This window comes from Loxodonta africana, chromosome 1 (genome assembly GCF_030014295.1).
Source record: "Loxodonta africana isolate mLoxAfr1 chromosome 1, mLoxAfr1.hap2, whole genome shotgun sequence".
In the NCBI taxonomy this organism is placed as follows: domain Eukaryota; kingdom Metazoa; phylum Chordata; class Mammalia; order Proboscidea; family Elephantidae; genus Loxodonta; species Loxodonta africana.
In genome coordinates this window covers 233,731,252-233,751,614 of record NC_087342.1, presented here as the reverse complement: position 1 = coordinate 233,751,614, position 20,363 = coordinate 233,731,252, and the positions used below count along the sequence as shown (strand labels likewise).

Here is a 20,363-nt window from a genome sequence, read left to right as displayed (position 1 = left end):
AACTAAGTTCATGACAGGTAGGATGTTATTGATAAAGATGATCTTCGACTTGGGAAAAGCAGTTTTCTATGATAGTCAAAACTAGATTCCAGCAAGTCCCCAATTTATGAACCATTCTGTTTCAAGGGGCTGGGCTTATTCATACACAGAACATGCTTTCCCAAAATTTAGTGCAAAGGCTACCTGTTGAAAAGCTATGTCAATTTCAACGTTCTTATGGTACAGTTAAGTCACATTTTGTTAAAAACTAAGGGGGTTCTCTGCTCAGACAAAATCAAATGAAAAGGCATAAATGAGTCCATTCACTCACAAAACAAACTTAGGTCACTAAGGTGGGAAGTTAAGTTCACGCGGTACAAATTTTGACTACTGCTTCACAGCCATTCCATCTGCCAATGGGGATGGGGGGCAGGAAGATGGTTAGGATACGAAGATTGTGTTACTGACTGCTTCAACCAGTGCCAAGAGATGCCACTCTCTCAGACAGGCCGACAGCAGATCAGCACCTCGTGCTTTCTTTTAATGTCTACCAGAAACATCTTAATGTTCCTGGAATATGGACAGCAGCTTTTCCTAGAAAAGATGCCCCTGGGTGGTGCGAACAGTTATGAGCCTGGCTCCTAACCGAAAGGTTAGAAGTTCAAGTCCACACAGATGTGCCTCAGGAGAAAGGTCTGTTGACCTACTTCTGAAAAATCAGCTATTGAAAACTCTGTGGAACACAGTTCTACTCTGACACACGTGGGGTCTCCGAGTAAGAATCAATTCAATGGCAAATAGATGTTTTTTCCTTAGAAAAGCAGGTTAAAGCCCAAATTTTTATATTCTATTCCTTTGTCTATTTCAGAGAATCTCAGAGGTACAGAGGTGGGACATCTGTGATTCAATATCCAACTGATCCATAAGTCCTTCATAACAACAATTTTAACAGAGCAGATCCTAACAAACTCTTTATGAGTAAGATAAACCACTGAGAAAACTTTCTATCTCAATTGAGCCTGGGCAACATTTGCTTGTAAGAAATAATTCTTCTCTCAAAAAAAAACTCCATCTTTGATCTTCTGAACACTAACCCAGTGCCGTCGAGTTGATTCTGAACACTAGTTCCTTTTAAATATTAAAATATATTACTTACACAGAAAGCATTCACATCTTTCAGACTCTGAGAAGTCTTATTATTTTAAAAAGTTGTTAAACCCTGAAAAAACCTGAGTTAGACAAAATGTATTGCTTTCAAACCGTCCTGGAACCTTTTTTTGGATTAATATCTATTAACATCCTAAGGAATTCAGTGTATCCAAACCATATGAAGCCTATTAAATATTTGGTAAACTGCAAGCCCTCATATATCCTTGCAGAGTAAAGAAAAAGGAAATTTCAAAACCAAGAACAAAAAAAACGAAAGCCAAGAAACTGACTGTGACTAAATTGATTTGGCTGTGTGTACTTCTACATCAACAGTAACAATTCCCCCACTTATAAAGATGAATTAAACACTATCAAATCATACTGCTAAATGAAACACTCTTCACTTGTAAATATGTAACTTGACACATTTCACAATTCCACCTTATATATATACATACACACACATACATACTCACACTTACTAAAATTAACTTATCTCTAATTAACTTCCTGTATTAATGATCAAAGAGAGTTACACAGATCTCATCCCCAAAACATTGTATTTTCAGCCATAATTGAGTTCGTGCGCAGGCAGAACCCATGGCTTAACCTGGGCATTGAAAAAGGAGACTTTGTAGATCATTAAATTTTGATTTACGGTCCATTTGTCATTCAGAACAACAAAACTGAAAGTAGTTTACGTGAAGACACTTGAAGACGCTTTATTTATTCCTTCAACGTAGTAAGAAAGCCACACCAGTCAAATAAACAAAGGCCTGAGGGAAGGTTAACTGACTGGACTGACACTGTCTTCTCGTAACCCACCCGGGACAAACACCAGCTCAGCAGCCGATCTGCAATGACAACCTTGAAAAACAGAAGAAAATCACCCAACGATCCTGTAATTCTGAAACTATGACTAGCTCACTTTTATCTGCAAACTCAGGAAAATTAAACTCACAAAGAGAACTTACAGCTCACACTCCACTGTTAATACAGGTCAGCCTGAGACACCAAAGACTGCACTGTGGAGAGCATCATAAACCTATGCTATTAATTATAGTCACCAGCGTGGGACCCGACCAGCTGGGAAAAAACTTCAAGAGGCATTCTTCCATCTTACAAATCTCTGACAAAATGTGTCATTACGATGGCCTGGACCCAACAGATACCTTTCAAGGTTGTTATTCAAAATTAAAACCCATTTTAAAAATATTATAAAGTCAGAGTTACGGTCATATGAAGTCTCTGAAAAGCCTCACTCCAGTTTCCTCATCGCGCCGTGTCCAGAGCAGACGGTTTAACACTCTAACCTGTTCGTGTACACGCAGGACAACTGACGTCCCTAACAGCTAGGCCTTGTCAATACTGGAGCTGCCACCTACCAGTATGGCAGATCTATGCAAGTTTCTCAACCCCCAAATTGTAAAATAGAGAAAATTAATGACAAAATTACTACTGACTCACGTAGAACTGTCTTGGGAGAAGAAAAACCAGAATGCTCCTCAGAGGCAAGGATGGCAAGACTGCGTCTTACATACTTTGGACATGTTGTGAGGAGGGATCAGTCCCTGGAGAAGGACATCATGCTTGGCAGAGTACAGGGTCAGCGGAAAAGAGGAAGACCCTCAACGAGGTGGATTGACACAGTGGCTGCAAAAATGAGCTCAAGCATAACAATGACCGTAAGGATGGCGCAGGACCGGGCAGTGTTTCGTTCTGTTGTGCGTAGGGTCGCTATGCTATGAGTCGGAACCGACTGGATGGCACCTAACAACTACATGTGAAACATTACATCTTCAACTGTACCCGAGTCAACTCCATTCAGACACCATTTATAAGATCTCAAAGGATTCAAGTAAGTTCTAATAACGAAGCCAGCCATGTTACTCATTTGATGGCCTAAAATAAGTTTACTCCTTATTCATGTCTATTATTTTGTGAAAACATGACAAATAGTTCTAAATGATTTAATGCAATATCTTTTATTTTTCATACAAGGCTGTGGGCTCCCTTAAGAACAGGTTTCTTCCCCCCTTCATGATAACAAGAATCATCAGCTACCATTTACTGCGCGTCTCCTACCTCAGGCACCACCCATTTATCTTTATTCCTCCCAACGACTGTATGAGGTGGACATTATAATTTCATAGTTGAAGAAACAGATCCTAGAAAGTTAGCATCTGCTCAAAACAACGTGATAGTCTCAATCACTTTTCGGCAAATAGTTATTCCAGTTCCTTTCTCACTAAGGACGTGCAACTTGATATGGCTAAAGGCAGGGTTTCTCAACATGGGCACTACTGACATTTTGGGCTAGATAATTCTTTTTTTTGGAGGGCGCTGTCCTGTGTACCATAGGACATTTAGCAGCACCCCTGGCCTCTGCATACTAAATGCCAATAGTACTCAACCCCCTACCCCAGTTTTGACAAACAAAAATATTCCCAGACATTGCCAAACATCCCAGGTGGGCAAAATCGCCCTCTGTTGAGAAGGGCTGGGCTAATGGAATGTCAGCTGACGCCTGACACGTGCTTATGCGATGGGGCTCCAGCACTCCAGTTATCTGCCATGAGAAGAGCATGCTCCAAGCTGCTGCTGCCGCTTCAGCCTGGGCCCCAGAAAGGACGCAGACAGAGATCTGGACTCCACACGAAGCCAGGAGAGCAGCCTAGGCTCAGTCTCCATCAGCAGAAGCTCAGATATCATACAGATCCATGAGCACTGAAATAAATGCTTATTGTTTTAAACTGCTGTGCTTTAGGGTGGCTTATTATGGAGCATTACCGGGGCAACTGTTGACAAATACAGCCAGTCAGAGGGGAAGCCAGAATTCAAAACCCAGGCCTATCTGGCTCAAAAACCCACTATCTTGACTGTATCAAATAGTTTTCTCAACTAAATTTATATTTCCACCTCTAGGATATGCAATAAAAGTTTGTTTTATTGAAAGGTAAGTATTAGTAAGAATTTTGTAAAATTTTTCAATAGGCTGCTCCTAAGCCAAAGAAAAAAAAAAGTTGCTAGTCAGTCGATTCTGACTCACAGGACACAGTAGAACTGCCCCATAGGGTTTCCAAGGAGCGGCTGGTGCATCTGAACTGCCAATCTTTTGGTCAGCCATCGAGCTCTTAACCACTGTACCTAACCAGGCTGCCCCTACTATCTTTTACCCCCCATCATTAAAGCAAATGGTTCAAAAACAGTCTGAAGTCACAGTACAGCACTACCATGTTTCAAACACTGAATCTTGGGCCTTTTCTCCCATCAGTCCCACAGCTAGACAGGCCGAATCCAAACCTTGGCCTACAACTCAACAATAACTTCTAAAAAGAAACTATCTGCAAATACAAGAGACAACAGGTTTTTAAAAAAAATTAGCAATATTTGAAAGAGTGAGGCTTTCCAATAAATATGCTCAACGAATACTGACTGCACATCTACAATTTAGGAGACACTAGTCCTGGGGTGGTGCGAACAGTTTGTGCTAGACTGCTAACCTGCAGGTTGGCAGAAGAAAGGCCTGGCAATCTGCTTCTGTTCAGATCACAGCCAAGAAAACCCTAGGAAGCAGTTCTACTCTGTAACTTGGGGTTTCTGTAAGAATGGACTTGACCACAACAACAACAACAACAAATTGTAGACACCAGGAATACAGCACTGCACCAAATGGACAAAAGCCCCTTCCCTCACGGAGCTATACCTTAGTAACACTTAGGCAGCATAAAGACATTTTTCCAAGTGCTTTACACATATTAACTCATTTGCTCTTCCCGGGTCTGTGAGAGATATGATATCCCCATTGCAGAGATGAAGCAACTGAGGACCAGAAATGGCCATTTGGCCAGAGTCACAGAACAAGTAACAGAGCCAGCCAGGAGTCACCTGATATGTATCAATAGCCCAAAAGGAAAAAACAAAAAAACTCAAAAACTATGTACAGATCCCAATTCTGCTTTACAAATTCTTTTAAAAGACATTTAAAATCAAGGTATTAAATTATCTGGAGGGCCAAAATTGTTTTCTACCTACTTCTCTCCTCCTCTGAATTATAACCTTTTGGCCACCAAAAGAGGTATCCAAAACTCTATTTCCAACCGCTACTTCACATCTCCACATCTGGATGTTTGACAGGTATTTCAGACTCAGCACCTCTAAACCAGATGTGCTGAGTTCCCCTCCCCAAAACCTACTCCTCCCCTCCCTCAGTCTCTTCTCTCTCAGTAAAGAGCAATTCCACTATTTCAACTGCTCAGACACCTTGGACCACCCTTGGCTTTCTCTCACACCCCATATCCAAGCTATCAGTGGATCCTATTAGCTCTCACTTCAAAATCTATACAGGATGCAATCATTTCTTAACTCCCCCATGACTCCAACCCTTATTCAGGTCACCAAGTGCTGCCTCCTTAGAGGGCTCCCTGCTCCACACTGCCCACAGCCTATACTCCGCAGCAGCCCTCGGGTCACTCCTCTGCTCAAAACACCAGAGCCGCTTCCCATTTCAGTCAGAATCATATCCAAAATGCTGAAGGTGTCTGCAGGCCCTCCATGGGAGGGCCCCTCTGGCAACCCTCTAACGTCACACCTCACCACACACATGCCAGCATCCCCCTGTTCCCAAGCACATGCTGCCTCATCACTGCACTTGGCCTTCACTCTGTCTGGACGCCCTCCCCACAGTTTCTGTGCCTCTCTCCTTGCCACTTCTCATCATGGCTGTGCATTCCCATCCTCTCAGAAGAGAGTCTTTCCCTGATTGCGTGCTCTCTCTCACCCACACAGGTCACCACTTATCTGCTTACCCCACATTACTGTTCTTCATAGCACCGACTGCCACCTCAAAGTATACACTCATGTGTCTGTGTACGTCTCTGCACTGGAGGCCAACTCCATGAGAGCAAAGACACTGTTTAGCTCACCACTCTATCGGGCTCTACGACAATGGCACAGTAACCCTGTATGTGATCACTTATTCACCTGTTTGTTCTGAGGATAAAAACCAAACCCACCACGGGCAGTGATCCTCAGACTTCGGCATGCATCAACATCACCTGAAGGGATTGTTGGAAGGTAGGTTGCTGGGCCTCACCCCAGAATCTCCACTTCGCTAAGTCTGGGTTGGGGCTTATTTCCAGTTAGCTTCTCAGGAGGTGTGGATACTGCTGGTCCAGGGACCACATCTGGAGAACATCAATCTCGACAGCGCTACGCCCACACATCCATTAGCAACAATGGCCCATCACGGCAATGAGTCACAACTGGTACAAGAAGAAAGGCGATCCAGGGAAAAGGCACGCCTGGATCCTGGCTGGAAAAGGCCTTCCCTCTCATTTAGAAGACTGTGTGAAACACATGCCTTATAAATTATGCAGTATAAATATCCCTTCCCTGGATTAAAATTTTTTTAAGAGATGGAGACCAGACAGATCAAGGTTACATTCTCTAATGAGGTCTTAAAGTTTTAAATATTCTACATTAATGACTACTGCTGAACCTTTAGGGTTTAATCAGGCAGCTGAGAAGGTTCATACCCTTAAAGGGATACTCAAACACCAAACAGTACCAAAACCAAAAACCAAACCCAGCGCCGCTGAGTCGATTCTGACTCATAGTGACCTTATAGGACAGAGTAGAAATGCCCCACAGTTTCCAAGGAGCGCCTGGCAGATTCGAACTGCCGACCCTTTGGTTAGCAGCCATAGCACTTTACCACTACCCCACCAGGGTTTCTGCACCAAATAATAGAAGTCACCAATTGGGACAACTGCCCAAATCACAATAATATCCCATCTCTGGGACTCATCCTACAACCAAGAAAGGCCCATAGTGGTCATGTCAATGTTATGTTTGGTAACCAGGCACACCAGACTGGCCCAAAGCACATTCTCTCTCCTAAGAATCTGAAATTTGAAGATAAAGCCTGGAAACCACTGATGTCACGTTATGTTATGAGCAACGCACTCTACGGAGAAGTTCTACAAATGCCTGCTGCTGAGGCTCACAGAGATGCCCTGGTTCCTGTCTTACCTAAGGTCTCTATTCTCTAGCTATTCCTGTAACCCTCTGTACTACTCTGCAATCATCCAACTCACTCCCTTTTTTGCCTACATTATTCAGAACTGTTTGTATATTTACAACCAAAAATATTTATAAATATATCAGTTCTTTACAAAAAACATCAGATAGAGCTATTTGTCTCCATGAACCATGACATCCTCTACCTTGAGACCAGAAGAGCTAGATAGTACCTGGCTACCACAGGGTCACAATGGATGGAACCTGATAGAAAGTAGGGGAAAAAATGTAGAACATAACCTCAAATTCTCAAAGAATCCAGAACTACTGGACTCACTAAGACTAGGATGAATCCCTGAGACTACGGCCCTGAGATATTACTTAAACCATGAACAGAAACTGTCTCCTGAAAGCACCTCTGAACTAAAGAGTAGGTTAGCTCAACAAGTAAAGAATTTCACCCCTGCGAACTGTGCTTTTTAAAGAAATTATCCATATGAGACCAATGGACAACAGTTACTCTAAAGCACAGATGAGAAGTTTGGGGGGCAGGGAGATAAACTAACGAGAGTGGAGTGACCGAAACGGAAATCCTGAGAACGCAGCCGAAGTCACTGAACGTTACGTGCACAAAGTGTTGGATGGAAGCCTGTTTTGCTGTGCTTACTTTCACCCAAAATACAGCTTGTGAAATAGTAAAGCTCTCAGCCATTAAGACATTTATTTCCCATCTCTAGACTGTTTACTGCCCAGACAATCCATGAATCTTAGAGCACGTATCATACCTTTGACACGTATGACAGCTGTTTGCTTTCAGAAGAGTCCTTTGAAACAGTTACCGCTTTCTCTTTATTTATTCAATAATTAAATACTGAATGCCCATCACATGCCAGTATCACACACACAGAGGCATACAGCAATGAATAACAAAGACAAGGCTCTTGCTGTTAAGTACCTTACATTTTGTTAGAATAGAAAAGTAAGCAAATAAACAATAAGAACACCAGATAATAAGTGCTACGGCAGAGAATTAAAAATTATGCGAAACAATGAGTATAACTAGATGGCTTTTAGATAAAATAGGGGAGTCCTCTCTGAAGTGACATTTAAGCTAAAATTGTAATGACAAGAAGCAGCCAACCAGTAGAGACCGGGGCACACAGCTAACATTAAAGGTCCTAAGACGGAGAACAGACTTGACTCATTCTAAAAGAAGGCCAACGCGACCACAGAGTAGCAAGGAAGAGGGAAATCACTGAAGGTGCAGTCAGAGCGACAGAAACGAGCCATGTCATGCAGGGCTTTGTAACAAAGGGCAGAGTCTGGGTTTACTTAGAAATTAACTGGCATACAGTAAGGAGACTGTTCCCAACACAATGATTATAGGGAATAGCTGGACAGTGGACTAAGAAAAAAAAAATTAGAGATCACAAACAGTGGTTCTCATAGAAAGTTTAGAGCTGGAAGGAACCTTGGCTGTTAGACAGTCCAACCCCCTCCCGTCACACACAAGGATGCTGTGGCTCCTCAGAGGTCAGAATAAGGACAGAGCAAGGCGTCGTACTTGATGTTCTGGGACATTTAGGCCAAAGCTCTTCCCACAACTCTCAACCCCAGTGTGTGAAATCCTGAACACTCTTCACCACGGACACGTCCAGAAATGACACAGCAGCATTCAAATGGGAACATTTAGAAAGAATTTTTTTTAATTAACCATGCCATTAGTCACACCCTCAGCCCCTCCCATGAAATTAAAAAAAAAAAAAAAAAAAACAAACAACTGACAACGTTTAAGTATTTACCACCAGATACACCTCTTTCCAAAGTATGTAAAGCAGAAGAAAATTGAATAAAACAACAGAATATACTTACATCTGGGTATTCTTTTACAGGCACATAAAGTTTCTCTTGTAACTGAACAATAGGTCCCACCGCGTCAGGCAATTCTGCGCTCCTTTTCTCTGTACTGCCATTTAATGTGTCATTGTACATGTCTTTCCGTACTCTGCTAATTTCTGTTAAAAGTAAAAATTTTAAATGTGTTAGACAAAAAAATATTCTTGCTAGTCCAGGAAAGATTATATATTAAAAAAGAGGGTAGGGAAGATTTCAATAATAAAGTGTTAAAACTAAAATAAAATCATTAATTTTAAATAGGTCAATAAAAAATCGTTGACCTGTCTTTCACTGGATTAAGCCCAGATTTAACAGGATTTTTTTTTTAGTAGCCTTAAATAATTTCTACTAGAAATCAAACATATGCCAATCAAGCAACATACCTTATCACAACTAACTTCGTTACCTGCACTTTTAACCACCACGATACAGGCCTGTTGTTTTACCTAATTTTTCCATGCCTAAATGAAGCCAGTCATTCAAAATGACAGCTTCAGTAAAATAACTCTCCTAAGAATTTGTCTGTCTGAATGAGTTGAAACTGAACCACTTTGTTATATTTTAGGTGCCTTTGGAATACCCAAAAAGAGATGGCCAATAGACAGACGGCAAGTTTAGCAGAAATCTGAGTCTGATACATAAATTTAGTGGCTAAAGCTATGTGAACAGAAAAGAGGTCTTAGAGAGGACATGGTGAAGAGGGAGGACTGAATACATCCTAGGAAAAGTGATACCTAGCAGGAAAAGACGACCCCAGCTAAGAAGAAACGGAGGTAGGTAGGAAAACCAGGGAAGAGAGGTGTAATAGAAACTAGGAAATGACAGTTCCAAAGACAAGGTGACGAGAGCAGTGTCATACACTACACAAAAGGAAGGGAAAGATCAAAAGAGGGCACTTTGGATTTGACCACTAAGCTACTGGTGACCAGAGAGGTTTCAAGGGAAAGAGAAGAACAGAGATTAAAACTCTAAGGGCTAGTGAATGAACTATCACAAAGTAGAGATACCTAACGTTAGTACCTGTTAAACACATACACACGCAAAACTCCGGTACAGTGCCCGATATAAATGAACTTCTGATATGAAACACAGGGAATTCTATTTTAGTTAACTAAGTTCTATACAAGGAGATGGATTAAATCTTTCAAGAATTATTTATTATCCTTTTACTATGTGCTAGAGAAAAGACTCCTGCCCACTGGAACACAACGTCTAACAAGGGTTGTTGTTATTAAAATCAGCTGAACGCCTGTGTAACCGTCCGTCCGTCCTGGAGATTATACCCTGCTTGAGGGACAGCTGGTGTCCTTTCATTCTTTAAATGTGTTCTGCACATCTTCCAATGTGAAATTCCAATCTATTGATATTAAAGAATTATTTAATGTGAATGCACACTCTAACTAGTTATTCAAATCAGTTTCAGTTAAATGAAATCCAACACAGCAAAGAGGCATATTATCAAAGGTGTTCTTACCCAGTTAGAAGTTTTAGTCAGCGAAAATACTGCACTATAGTACATTTTCTACTTCAGGGATGACAATATTCATGTTATGACAAATTTTCTCTCTTAAGTAACAATTTGCTTGTCAAAGCTTACTAAATGCTAATCTCTGAATAGCAAATGAAATCAACAAAAATCAAAAGAAGGTAACTTAGATTTGACCACATTATAGGAGCCAGACTTCATTCTTTCTTAAAGTTCTTTTTTTATACTTCTAGTTTTATAATAAAATCTTTTCTAATATATCCAGTATGAAATTAATGTTTATCTTAAGTTAGCATATGGCAGCAAGTTTCCAACTGCCATGTCATAATTTAAAAATAAATCACTGTTTACATAATTGACATGATTACAGCAAGTAATTCACCACAGGGTATTAGAAAATTAAAACTATACCTGTAAGGGATAAACAGACAAAGAGCATTTTTAGGGCACCGAGACTATTCTGTATGATGCTTGTCAAAACTCCTGGGACTGTACAATAGAAAAAGTGAACCCTAATATAAAATATGGAGCTCTGGTGGCATGGTGGTTAAGAGTTTGGCTGCTAACCAAAAGGTCAGCAGTTGGAATCCACCAGGCGCTCCTTGGAAACCCTATAGGGCAGTTCTACTCTGCCCTATACGGTCGCCATGAGTCCCAACTGACTTGACAGCAACTCGACAGCAACAGGTTTTAATCTAAAATGTGGACTTTACTTAATAATAATACATGAATGTTAGTTCGTCAACCGTTACAAATGTACCACAGGAATGAAAAATGTTAATAATAGGAGAAACTGTGCGTGGGGAGAGGCAGCAGATCAAAACTCTGTACTTTCTGCGTCATTTTTCTGTAAATCTCAAAATGCCCTAAAAATAAAGTCTATCGAAAAATGATACATACACTTTTAGTCCAGGTCTCTATGTAAAAGCACTTTCAGTATTAATTTATTATCATTTAAAATTTCTCTTTAGGAATTGCCTGATTCCTGTTATAAAGTTAGCATAACACACATCAAAACCTAACAACAGCTTAAAAAAAACTACAGATAAAATTTGCTTAAAAATATAGATGTGAGCATCCTAAATAAATAAAATCCACCAGCACATTAAAAGAAAAATACACCAAGACAAAGTGGAATTTATACCACAACACAAGACTAGTTCAATATTTAAAAAATCTATTTTTTTTATTATTATTATAAGTAGCCATACTAATACAATAGATCAAGGGGGGAGGGAGACCATGATTTACCAGGTTAACAAACTTATCAAACTTCAAAAAACCAAAAGAATCAATTATAAATGGTAAGAAAATTCAGGTAAAATGACTAGATTTAAAAATATATAAATATACAGAAACCAATAACCTCCATACATACAGTTAGATGGTAAAAATGGAAGAAAAGATATATTTACCACTTAAGATGTACTTCTATTAGTAGTTCTGTGACTCTTTGGTTAGTATCTTTATCTCACCCAGATGAAAGGTTCCATGAGATTCTATCACCCATTGTATCCTCAGCTCCTACAACAGTGCCTAGAACATAGTACCAGTGGGGGGGGGGAAAAAAAAAACCAGTGCCATAGAGTCGATTCTGAGTCATAGCGACCCTACAGGACAGAGTAGAACTGCCCCATAGTTTCCAAAGAGTGCCTGGCAGATTTGAACTGCTGACCCTTTGGTTAGGAACATAGTAGGTCCTCAATAAAATACTTGGTGAACTGGAGGGACAATGGGTGGATGACTGGAGGAAGGAATGAGCTAGGTGCTAGGGCATTAAAATTAAACAAGCTGTGATTCCAGCTCTCAAGGAACTACGTCTAATATGGAAGATACAGAAACAAATAAGGTACTCCGGGTATGAGGGCAACAGAAGAGGCATGGATTATACAGTGGTTGCACAAAAGCAGGTTTCATCCACCGTGGTGCCTGCACTGCATCAAGAAAAGTCATGGAGGAGGGAAACTTTAAGCTTTTTTCTAATGACAGGGAGGAATGCGTGAGGTAAAAGAACCAACAATATGACTATAAATTCTTCTTTTCTTAAAATTAAAGTAAGTCATCCTACCATAATTCTTCCACTGCCTCTAAGACATACCACTCAGTTTAATAACACAACACACATTATATACAAGACAGTACTAATGATAATGAAAAGACAACTAAGAAGGCTCTTCAAGGAATTTATTCTCATTCATTTGTTGAGTTAACCAGCTGAGTACTAACCCTTTCTAACCAGGAAACCACTAGCACTTCCTCATGTCTTATTTAACTGGCAAGTCAGAACAGGTCTGATTCCAATTCTAGAAGTTAACTGTCCCTCTCTGTGCCTGTGCCTCACATAATTACAGCTGTTTATTGAATGACTCAACCTTAGTACGCAAGAACCTCATTATTTTCCCACATGTTTTAAAAAGTTTGTGTCCAAAACTTTTCTATTCCTAAGTCCTAGCCATCAGAGCTTTTGTTAATGTTACCCTACCAAGTTGATGTAATTATAGCCACAATATTATAGAAACACGCAACGGGGTATGGGCAATGCTCTTTCCTAAGTGGTGGGTTGACAGGTGTTCATTTATGAAGCATAAGAATGCTTCATAAATAATACGGCATATATATTGCAACCCACTCAGTGGCTCCATGGGAGGAAAGACCTGGTGGTCTATTCCTGTAAAGATGAACAAGTTCCTGTGGAGTCAATTCCAACTCATAATAACCCTGTGAGGACAGACCAGAACTGCCTCACAGGGTTTCCAAGCTGTGATCTTTAGGAAAGGAGACTGCTCCATCTTTCTCCCAGGGAGCAGCTGGTAGGTTTGTACCACTGACCTTTCGGTTAGCTGCTGAGCACTTAACCACTGCATCACAACCTAGGAAACCCTATGGGACAGTTCTACTCTGTCATATTGGGCCACTATGAGTTGGCATCAACTCCTGGGCACACAACAGCAATAATTTACATAATTCTCATTAAATCTAAAACAATAAAGAATGAACAAATCTGTCTCGGGAGTACAGCCAGAATGCTCCTTAGAAGCAAGGACGGTGAGACTTCATCTCATATACTATGGATGTGTTTATCTCCAGTCCCTGGAAAAAGACATCATGCTTGGTAGAACAGAGAGTCAGGGAAAGAGAGGAAGGCCCTCAAGGAGCTGGACTGACACGGTGACCGCAACAATGGGCCTAAGTATAACAACGTTCATGAGGGACGGCACGGGACCAGGCAGCGTTTCATTCTGTTGTACACGGTCACTCTGAGTCGGTACTGGCTAGACGGCTCCTAACAACAACCATCTGTACATTAGAAGTCCCCGGGTGATGCAAATGCTTAATGCGCTCAGCTGCGAAAGAACGCCTGGAGGTTTGAAAGAAAGTCCTGGAGATCTGCTTCTGAAAAATCAGCCACTGAAAACCCTAGAGAGTACAGTTCCACTCTGACACATACGGGGATGCCTTGAGTTGGAACCGACTCCATCGCAGCTGGTTCGGTTTTACCTGTAACTGAAGGACAACTGCCACTGTACAAAGAGGTGGCTGTTCTGTGCCCTCATGTACTTAGGTTATCCAAGATCTGCTCTGTAAAAAAAAAAAAAGCCTCTAATTCAGGATTACTAAACACAGGAGAAAAGTTTTAGGTACTCCGTGCGGAGCAAAACCCAGGGAATAATATAACTTCACTGTGCTCATTTTAAGAGCCAGCTCTACAAAGTACAGAAAGCAAATAAACTTCAAAGGTTACTAGAGAGCATGCACTATTTAGTGGAATATGTTTTGCTTACTCTAACAACAGAATAAATTAAATCTGATTTAATTCAAGGCAACTGCTTTTAACCGGCAAGAAAAAAAAAAAAATCAAGCTAACTCTCAGTAATTCTCTAGATGGACCTTATTTCTGAGTAAATTGCATTTTGTACTTCAGAACTGTAAGTACAAAAAAGAAAAACTACAAAATTGAAGTCAACATTATAACCTTCTTTTAAATTGCCAAAATGAACAATTGTGGAAAACTGTTGCTAGATTTCACATTAATAATATGAAATGGCAAAGACCTTGTAAAAATTTTAACTACCCTTCCATGATCGTTCTCCTCGGCAGTTTTCTATCACGGAAGGTATTTAATAGTAAGCTGTATCTTCCTGGAACGGTTCTTTCACAGGTTATGTAACAAGCTATACAGTGTTTGTATTTTTATATAGACACCTAGAAGTCAGAAAAGATAAAACAGCTATCAACAGTAGTCACCTCTGGCAGAAGGATTTACAGGGACTGTTAAGCTTTCATCACGATAAGAATTTTGTTCTACAATAAATACTTATCAAAAGATAAGATATTCTCACTAGAAGGGGAGAACGTACTTTAATACAAAATGCAATATCAATCATATTGAGTTCCCTATATAAAAACAGTATTATAGTAAGCATGAAGTCACTGACTCCCAACTCTTTAAAAATAAAGCCACAAAAACTACATAATTTTTTTAACATATGAACATCATGCTAACATACTTCAAAACATCTTCTTACCCTCCTCAGAATCTGAAGGAGGATAGACTATAATGTCCAATTTACAAAGTGGAAATTGATGCTAGGAGATTAAAGAACAGTGCTGCCAGCTTTATTTAAGGTTTCATAAGCACTTCCTAGAATCAGAAGCACTTAAAATCCATTCGAAAAGGTGGTTATCAGAGGATGGAAAATAAGAAAATGGAACAAACCAGCTTTTGCGTCACTGCTGGCCATGTTATAACTGCAGCCCAAAATACTCCCAATTTTAACAGTGACTACGAGAAAGTCTTCGCACAGCTCTTTCACTCCATGCTGACGGAGGCAGTTCTGTGGGTAAACTCTAGGCCTGGACTCCTAGCAAAATGACAATCCTGAATGAATAAACGGTCACTGCTGGTTTACAAAGAAGCTAAAATAGGCCATTAGGAAAGCAGACGGAAAAAGCGTTTTTTATAGAGTGAGTAAAAACCAATTATCTAATTGAGGTAGGCGACCTTTCTCATTTATACTGTAATGGATGACAACCTGTGAGACCATACCAACATAAATAACTGCATAAATAACACACGGGGGAGAAGAGGCAGCTCTTCCTTACAGGAGAATGCCAACTCATGAATGTACAAGGGAAGATGGAGACTTTTAGAAAATCACCATAAGGAAAACACCACACTAACAGCCACTGCAGGTTAAGAACCACCCAATGGATGCTAAAATTAGTGGGCAAAAGTAGGATGAGAAGCAGGGTATACTATCAAGGCTATCTCCTCATAAGACTATTAATTAACAAGGGAAAAAAGAGATTATATAGTAGAGAAATTCTGCCAACACCACCTTAACCACATAATCAAAGTTACTGCTACCAATAAGACGACACAGGTCCTGTACAGTATGATGCACCGAGAAGAGCCCATCACTTCCCCGATGTTCCTGCTAAAAGTGAGTAACCTCAGTAAAATCACGAAAAAACATGAGACAAACTCAAACTGAAGAATATTCTACAAAATAACTGACCAGTATGCTTCCAAAATGTCAAGGTTATGAAAGAATGAGAAGCCGCCACAGACTGGAGGAAAGTAAAGAACCATCACTACCAAGTGCAACGTGGGCTCCTGGATTGGAGCCTGAACCACAGAAGACATCAGCAGGAAAACTGGTGAAATCTGAGTAAAATCTGTACGTGAGTCAACAGTACCGCATCAGTGTTAATCTCCTAGCCTGATTATTGGACTATAAATTGTAGTCTTTAAATTATTAATATTAATCTCTGTACTATTTTCTACTTTAAGTGTAAATTTATTTAGAATTAAAAATTTGAAGTTTTTGCTTTCACCTTTGTAGTTATTTATTCTTACTGGGGTGAGAACAGGGGATGATAGTTGTGAAGAGAATGAAAGCCACGAAAATGCCTTATTTTTCTAGTCTATAAAAAATAAAAATGTCTGCTTACTAATAAAATGGAAGACCTCAAAATCATTCAAAATAATCTCATTTACAGTTTAAACAGAATTGAAAATTTAAATTATATGTATCTCTTTTCTTAAAATAAGCACTCATTATCAATCTTCCAAAACATATATGCTTTTTGTGTTGAACATAAGAGCTTACTAAATCAGTTACTGTTCTCGAAAATAAAAAAATATCTGGTCTGATTAAGCTGTGAGGATTTGCCTTAACCCTCTGGGTCTCAGTTTCCTCTTCTAAAGATGAGCAAGTTAGAACAAGGTTCCTTCCAGAGCCACGTCCACCAACGAGGAGCCCAGGCATCTTCCTGCCCCCTCGCAGAGACCCACATTCTGTGCCCCTCTCTATTCCCATAGAAAAGGGCTGTGTGTAGTGACCAAATGAGAGAGACCACAGAAGGGACAAACTACCCCTATTGGAATTAAACATTCCAAAATGTCTTAAGCTACTGGAAACCCTGGTGGCGTAGTGGTTGAGAGTTTGGCTGCTAACCAAGAGGTCGGCAGTTCAGATCCACCAGGCACTCCCTGGAAACTCTAAGGGGCAGTTCTACTCTGTCCCATAGAGTCACTACGAGTCACAATCTACTTGACAGCAATAGGTTTTTTTGTTTCGATTGGGCACCAGATTTACTTTAAATCATATTTTCATGAAGCCTGGACTCCTCATATAACCACGCTCCTAGGCATCTGTATTTGGGAAGAGGGAGCGTGGTCTGTCTCTAGGTACTTTATCCTCTTCAAGTACCAAATCCCTCAGGGCTTTAAAAGGAACTTAGTAAACCAATGTAGAACTAAAACAGGCCACACCACTCCTCCCGACAACTTGGAAGGATTTATGCCTGTGTTGGGGGAAGAATGAATACCTTTCCCTGGGTACTAATTTCTTCAATTTTTAATTATGCTTTTCAACTGTATTCCAAATTCCAACAAGTTCGATGGAAGAAACCCCTCAGGAACCTATATGCACCACAGGTTTACCTGAGCATCACCTTAATTCTATAAACAAAGGCAGATGACATTCACAGGAGTTACAGCAGTCTGTTTATAAAAGCCCTCATACTACAAAAAAGCTCAGAAGGCTTTCTTTTAAGTCACAGTAAACAGTCCACGCAACATTCTAAAAGGTCCTTTACTGCAAGCATCAGGACTGAGTTAGAAAGGAAAATAAAACTTCAGCAAAAACATCTTAGTACCAATTCTGTAGTAAGAGCAACGTATTACAGAGACCCTCAGATGTCAAAGTAATTGATACTGAAAACATTCTTTTAATACGGTAAGCAACATGAACCTCGTTAATTAAACCAAAGTTGGTTTCCTTTACAAAGAACTAGATTTTAAAAACTTGTAGATATTGTTCTGCTACGGGCAGAATGAGATTTACATTTTTACTGTCGCTTGAAGTGTACATTCTCAATCACATAACATTCTTGGAAGGCAGTTTTAATGATTTTATAAAATGAAGAATACAGCACTCTTTTTGAGATCATAAAAGTTAAATTTATTGGAATAGACGCTAAATGCTATCACTTTTTTTTTTTAATTAGAACAATCCAACACACACACTGGTAGAAGACATTCCAGCCTGACCCTCTCCGTTGAAATCCAAACTCCTATATTCAACTGCCTGCTCAACACTTCTACTCGACTGTCTAGTAAGCCTGAACCTTGACACATTCAAAATTTGCTTCTTCCAATCTCAGAAAATAGCAAATTTATTCTCTCCTCATCATATCCAATCCACCGACAAATGCTCTTATACTCACTCAACTTTCAAAATATCTAGAGCCCCATTTCTTCACCACCTCAACCACTTCCTCCTTTCCTCCCTGCTTCCAATCAGTCTCTTCTCTATACTAGGGAGTGAGCCTATTAAAGCCCACGTGAGACTTCACTGCTCTGCTCAAAATCATCTCCTGGAGCTGCTCTGGAGCCTGCCAGTCTCAGGGCCCCATGCTTGAAAATATATTTTGAGGAAAACAAAGAGCTTTTTTGTTCATGAGGGTTGTATCTATCAGTAATTATTACTAGAAATCAAAACTGAAAATATTTAATTCATTTTAAAATAACAGTAAACCCATTACATGTTAACACGAATAACACATATTATGGAAAATAATAGTTGCCAAAAACTAAGAAAATGTTAGTGATAAGAGGCACTGATCTCCATTTGTGTAAACCTCTCTAATGTTTTTCTTAATAGAGCTGGATTCTCCGTCTTCTTCTCCATTCAATCTGCTGCAATATCACACAGGACACAGCCTCCGGAAAAACTCCATTGTACGCTCATGCAAGAATGACGATGAAAAAGGCACCAATACTATCCTGAGATCATTCTGACCTCACAGACACCCTCAGAGGGTCCCCTGAGCATGTCTGAGAACCACTGCTCTAGTGATTTCCCACCCCGATTAGTGAAAAACCTCAAGTCCCCACAAAGATCCACAAGGGCCTACGACATCCCTGGACCTCACCCCGTTCAGTTTCTGGTCTTCTCTCCTAACAAGCTTCCCCTCGTTCACAGCCAGAGTCATACAGAAATTGCTGGTTCTGGCCTCAGGAGTTTCCTGTAACTCATATTGCCTAGCATACTATATAAAGTACTTAATTGTTGCCTGTCTCTCACATTAGAATATAAGGTGCATGAGGGCAAATTAACTAACCTTAAGGCTATCAATACAAACCCATACAAAGCTACAAACATTCCTAACAACTCACTGCAGCATCACCTGACCAGTCCCTAGCTTACTCCTCTTCGCTTAACAGGCACAGCTCTTCTCAAAGGGCTAGTCCTCTTTACCCTGCATTTGTGAGGTTTAGAACACTTAGCTAATGACAGACATGAGTCACATCACAGTTAAAGTTCTCAAGTCTATCTTAGGTAGATGAGAAGTTAAGCTGCACAGCCATCTAAACATATAATTGGTCTCAGCTTTAAAAGCAACAGCTAACAACAAAGCCCTAGTGCATAAAGAAAAGGCTGTCCCATCACACTTAAAGGGGTGTGATGGCTCATTTCTCTTGAAGGTTTCACAACATCTATCTTTATAGTCCCCAGAGGTCTGGTCAACTCTACTCAAAGCATAGTTGGCAAAAATTTTAATGAGATAATAAAAGCTTTGTCATAACCAGAAACCACTTCCTCAAAGCAGAAACTATTAATAAAATGGAAATGACCTGAATAAAGTATAATCTCAGTTAAAAAAAAAAAAAAACCTGCTTTAGTAATCAATGATAGAGTAACAACAGGTTTTCACATTAAGCATTCAATAAATAGGGACTGCATACCTATTATGCACTGGCCAGAGCCCTGGGGACAGAGTAGTGTACAAAAACAGACATGGCCCCCGCTCTATCAGAAACTAAGTGAGCCAGAATAATAGCTGAAGTAGAATACCCAGGTATGGCCTCTTGAAGCATCTCTCAACATGTTTCAGAATGCAAAGTCACGATAATTTTAACTTATTGAATTTCTATTCCTCACATATAATAATCTATAACATTATGCAAGGAAGTTACATCCCTGTACCATACATCCATCTCTTAGGGAAATAGCAAACATAGTTTTGGGCTCAGCTGGCTAGGAGATAGGCATTCTTAGGATTAATTATCCAGGGAAAAGCCGAATCCTCAGACTGGAAACCAGAACTCAGAGATCAGATTCATACACAACTCCCTCTTCCTCTGGACAACTTCACATTCCTGCTTGTGACAACATGTCTGACCATGCCCCAGGGAAAGAAAGGGGATGAGACGCTACACAAGGAGGCATCTGTACAGAAGATTCAGTTTTAAATGGATTCCTTTTTGTAAACAAGACTATCCAGCTAAACATGATTGTTATCTCTATTTCCACTGTTTTCC

General features: G+C 40.1%; 1 protein-coding gene across 7 annotated transcripts in view; it reads right to left on the bottom strand.

Moving 5' to 3' along the window:
* Window positions 1-20,363, bottom strand: part of QKI (QKI, KH domain containing RNA binding) — a 156,277-nt gene that overhangs the window by 112,566 nt on the left and 23,348 nt on the right. For all 7 annotated transcript variants that reach the window (XR_010323259.1, XM_064293120.1, XM_064293121.1 and 4 more), the window contains exon 2: window positions 9,022-9,164. Coding sequence is in view for 6 of the 7 variants with exons in the window: in XM_064293120.1 (XP_064149190.1) it covers window positions 9,022-9,164 (143 nt within the window). In the remaining variant the exon portion in view is untranslated. The remainder of the gene's footprint in view (window positions 1-9,021; window positions 9,165-20,363) is intronic.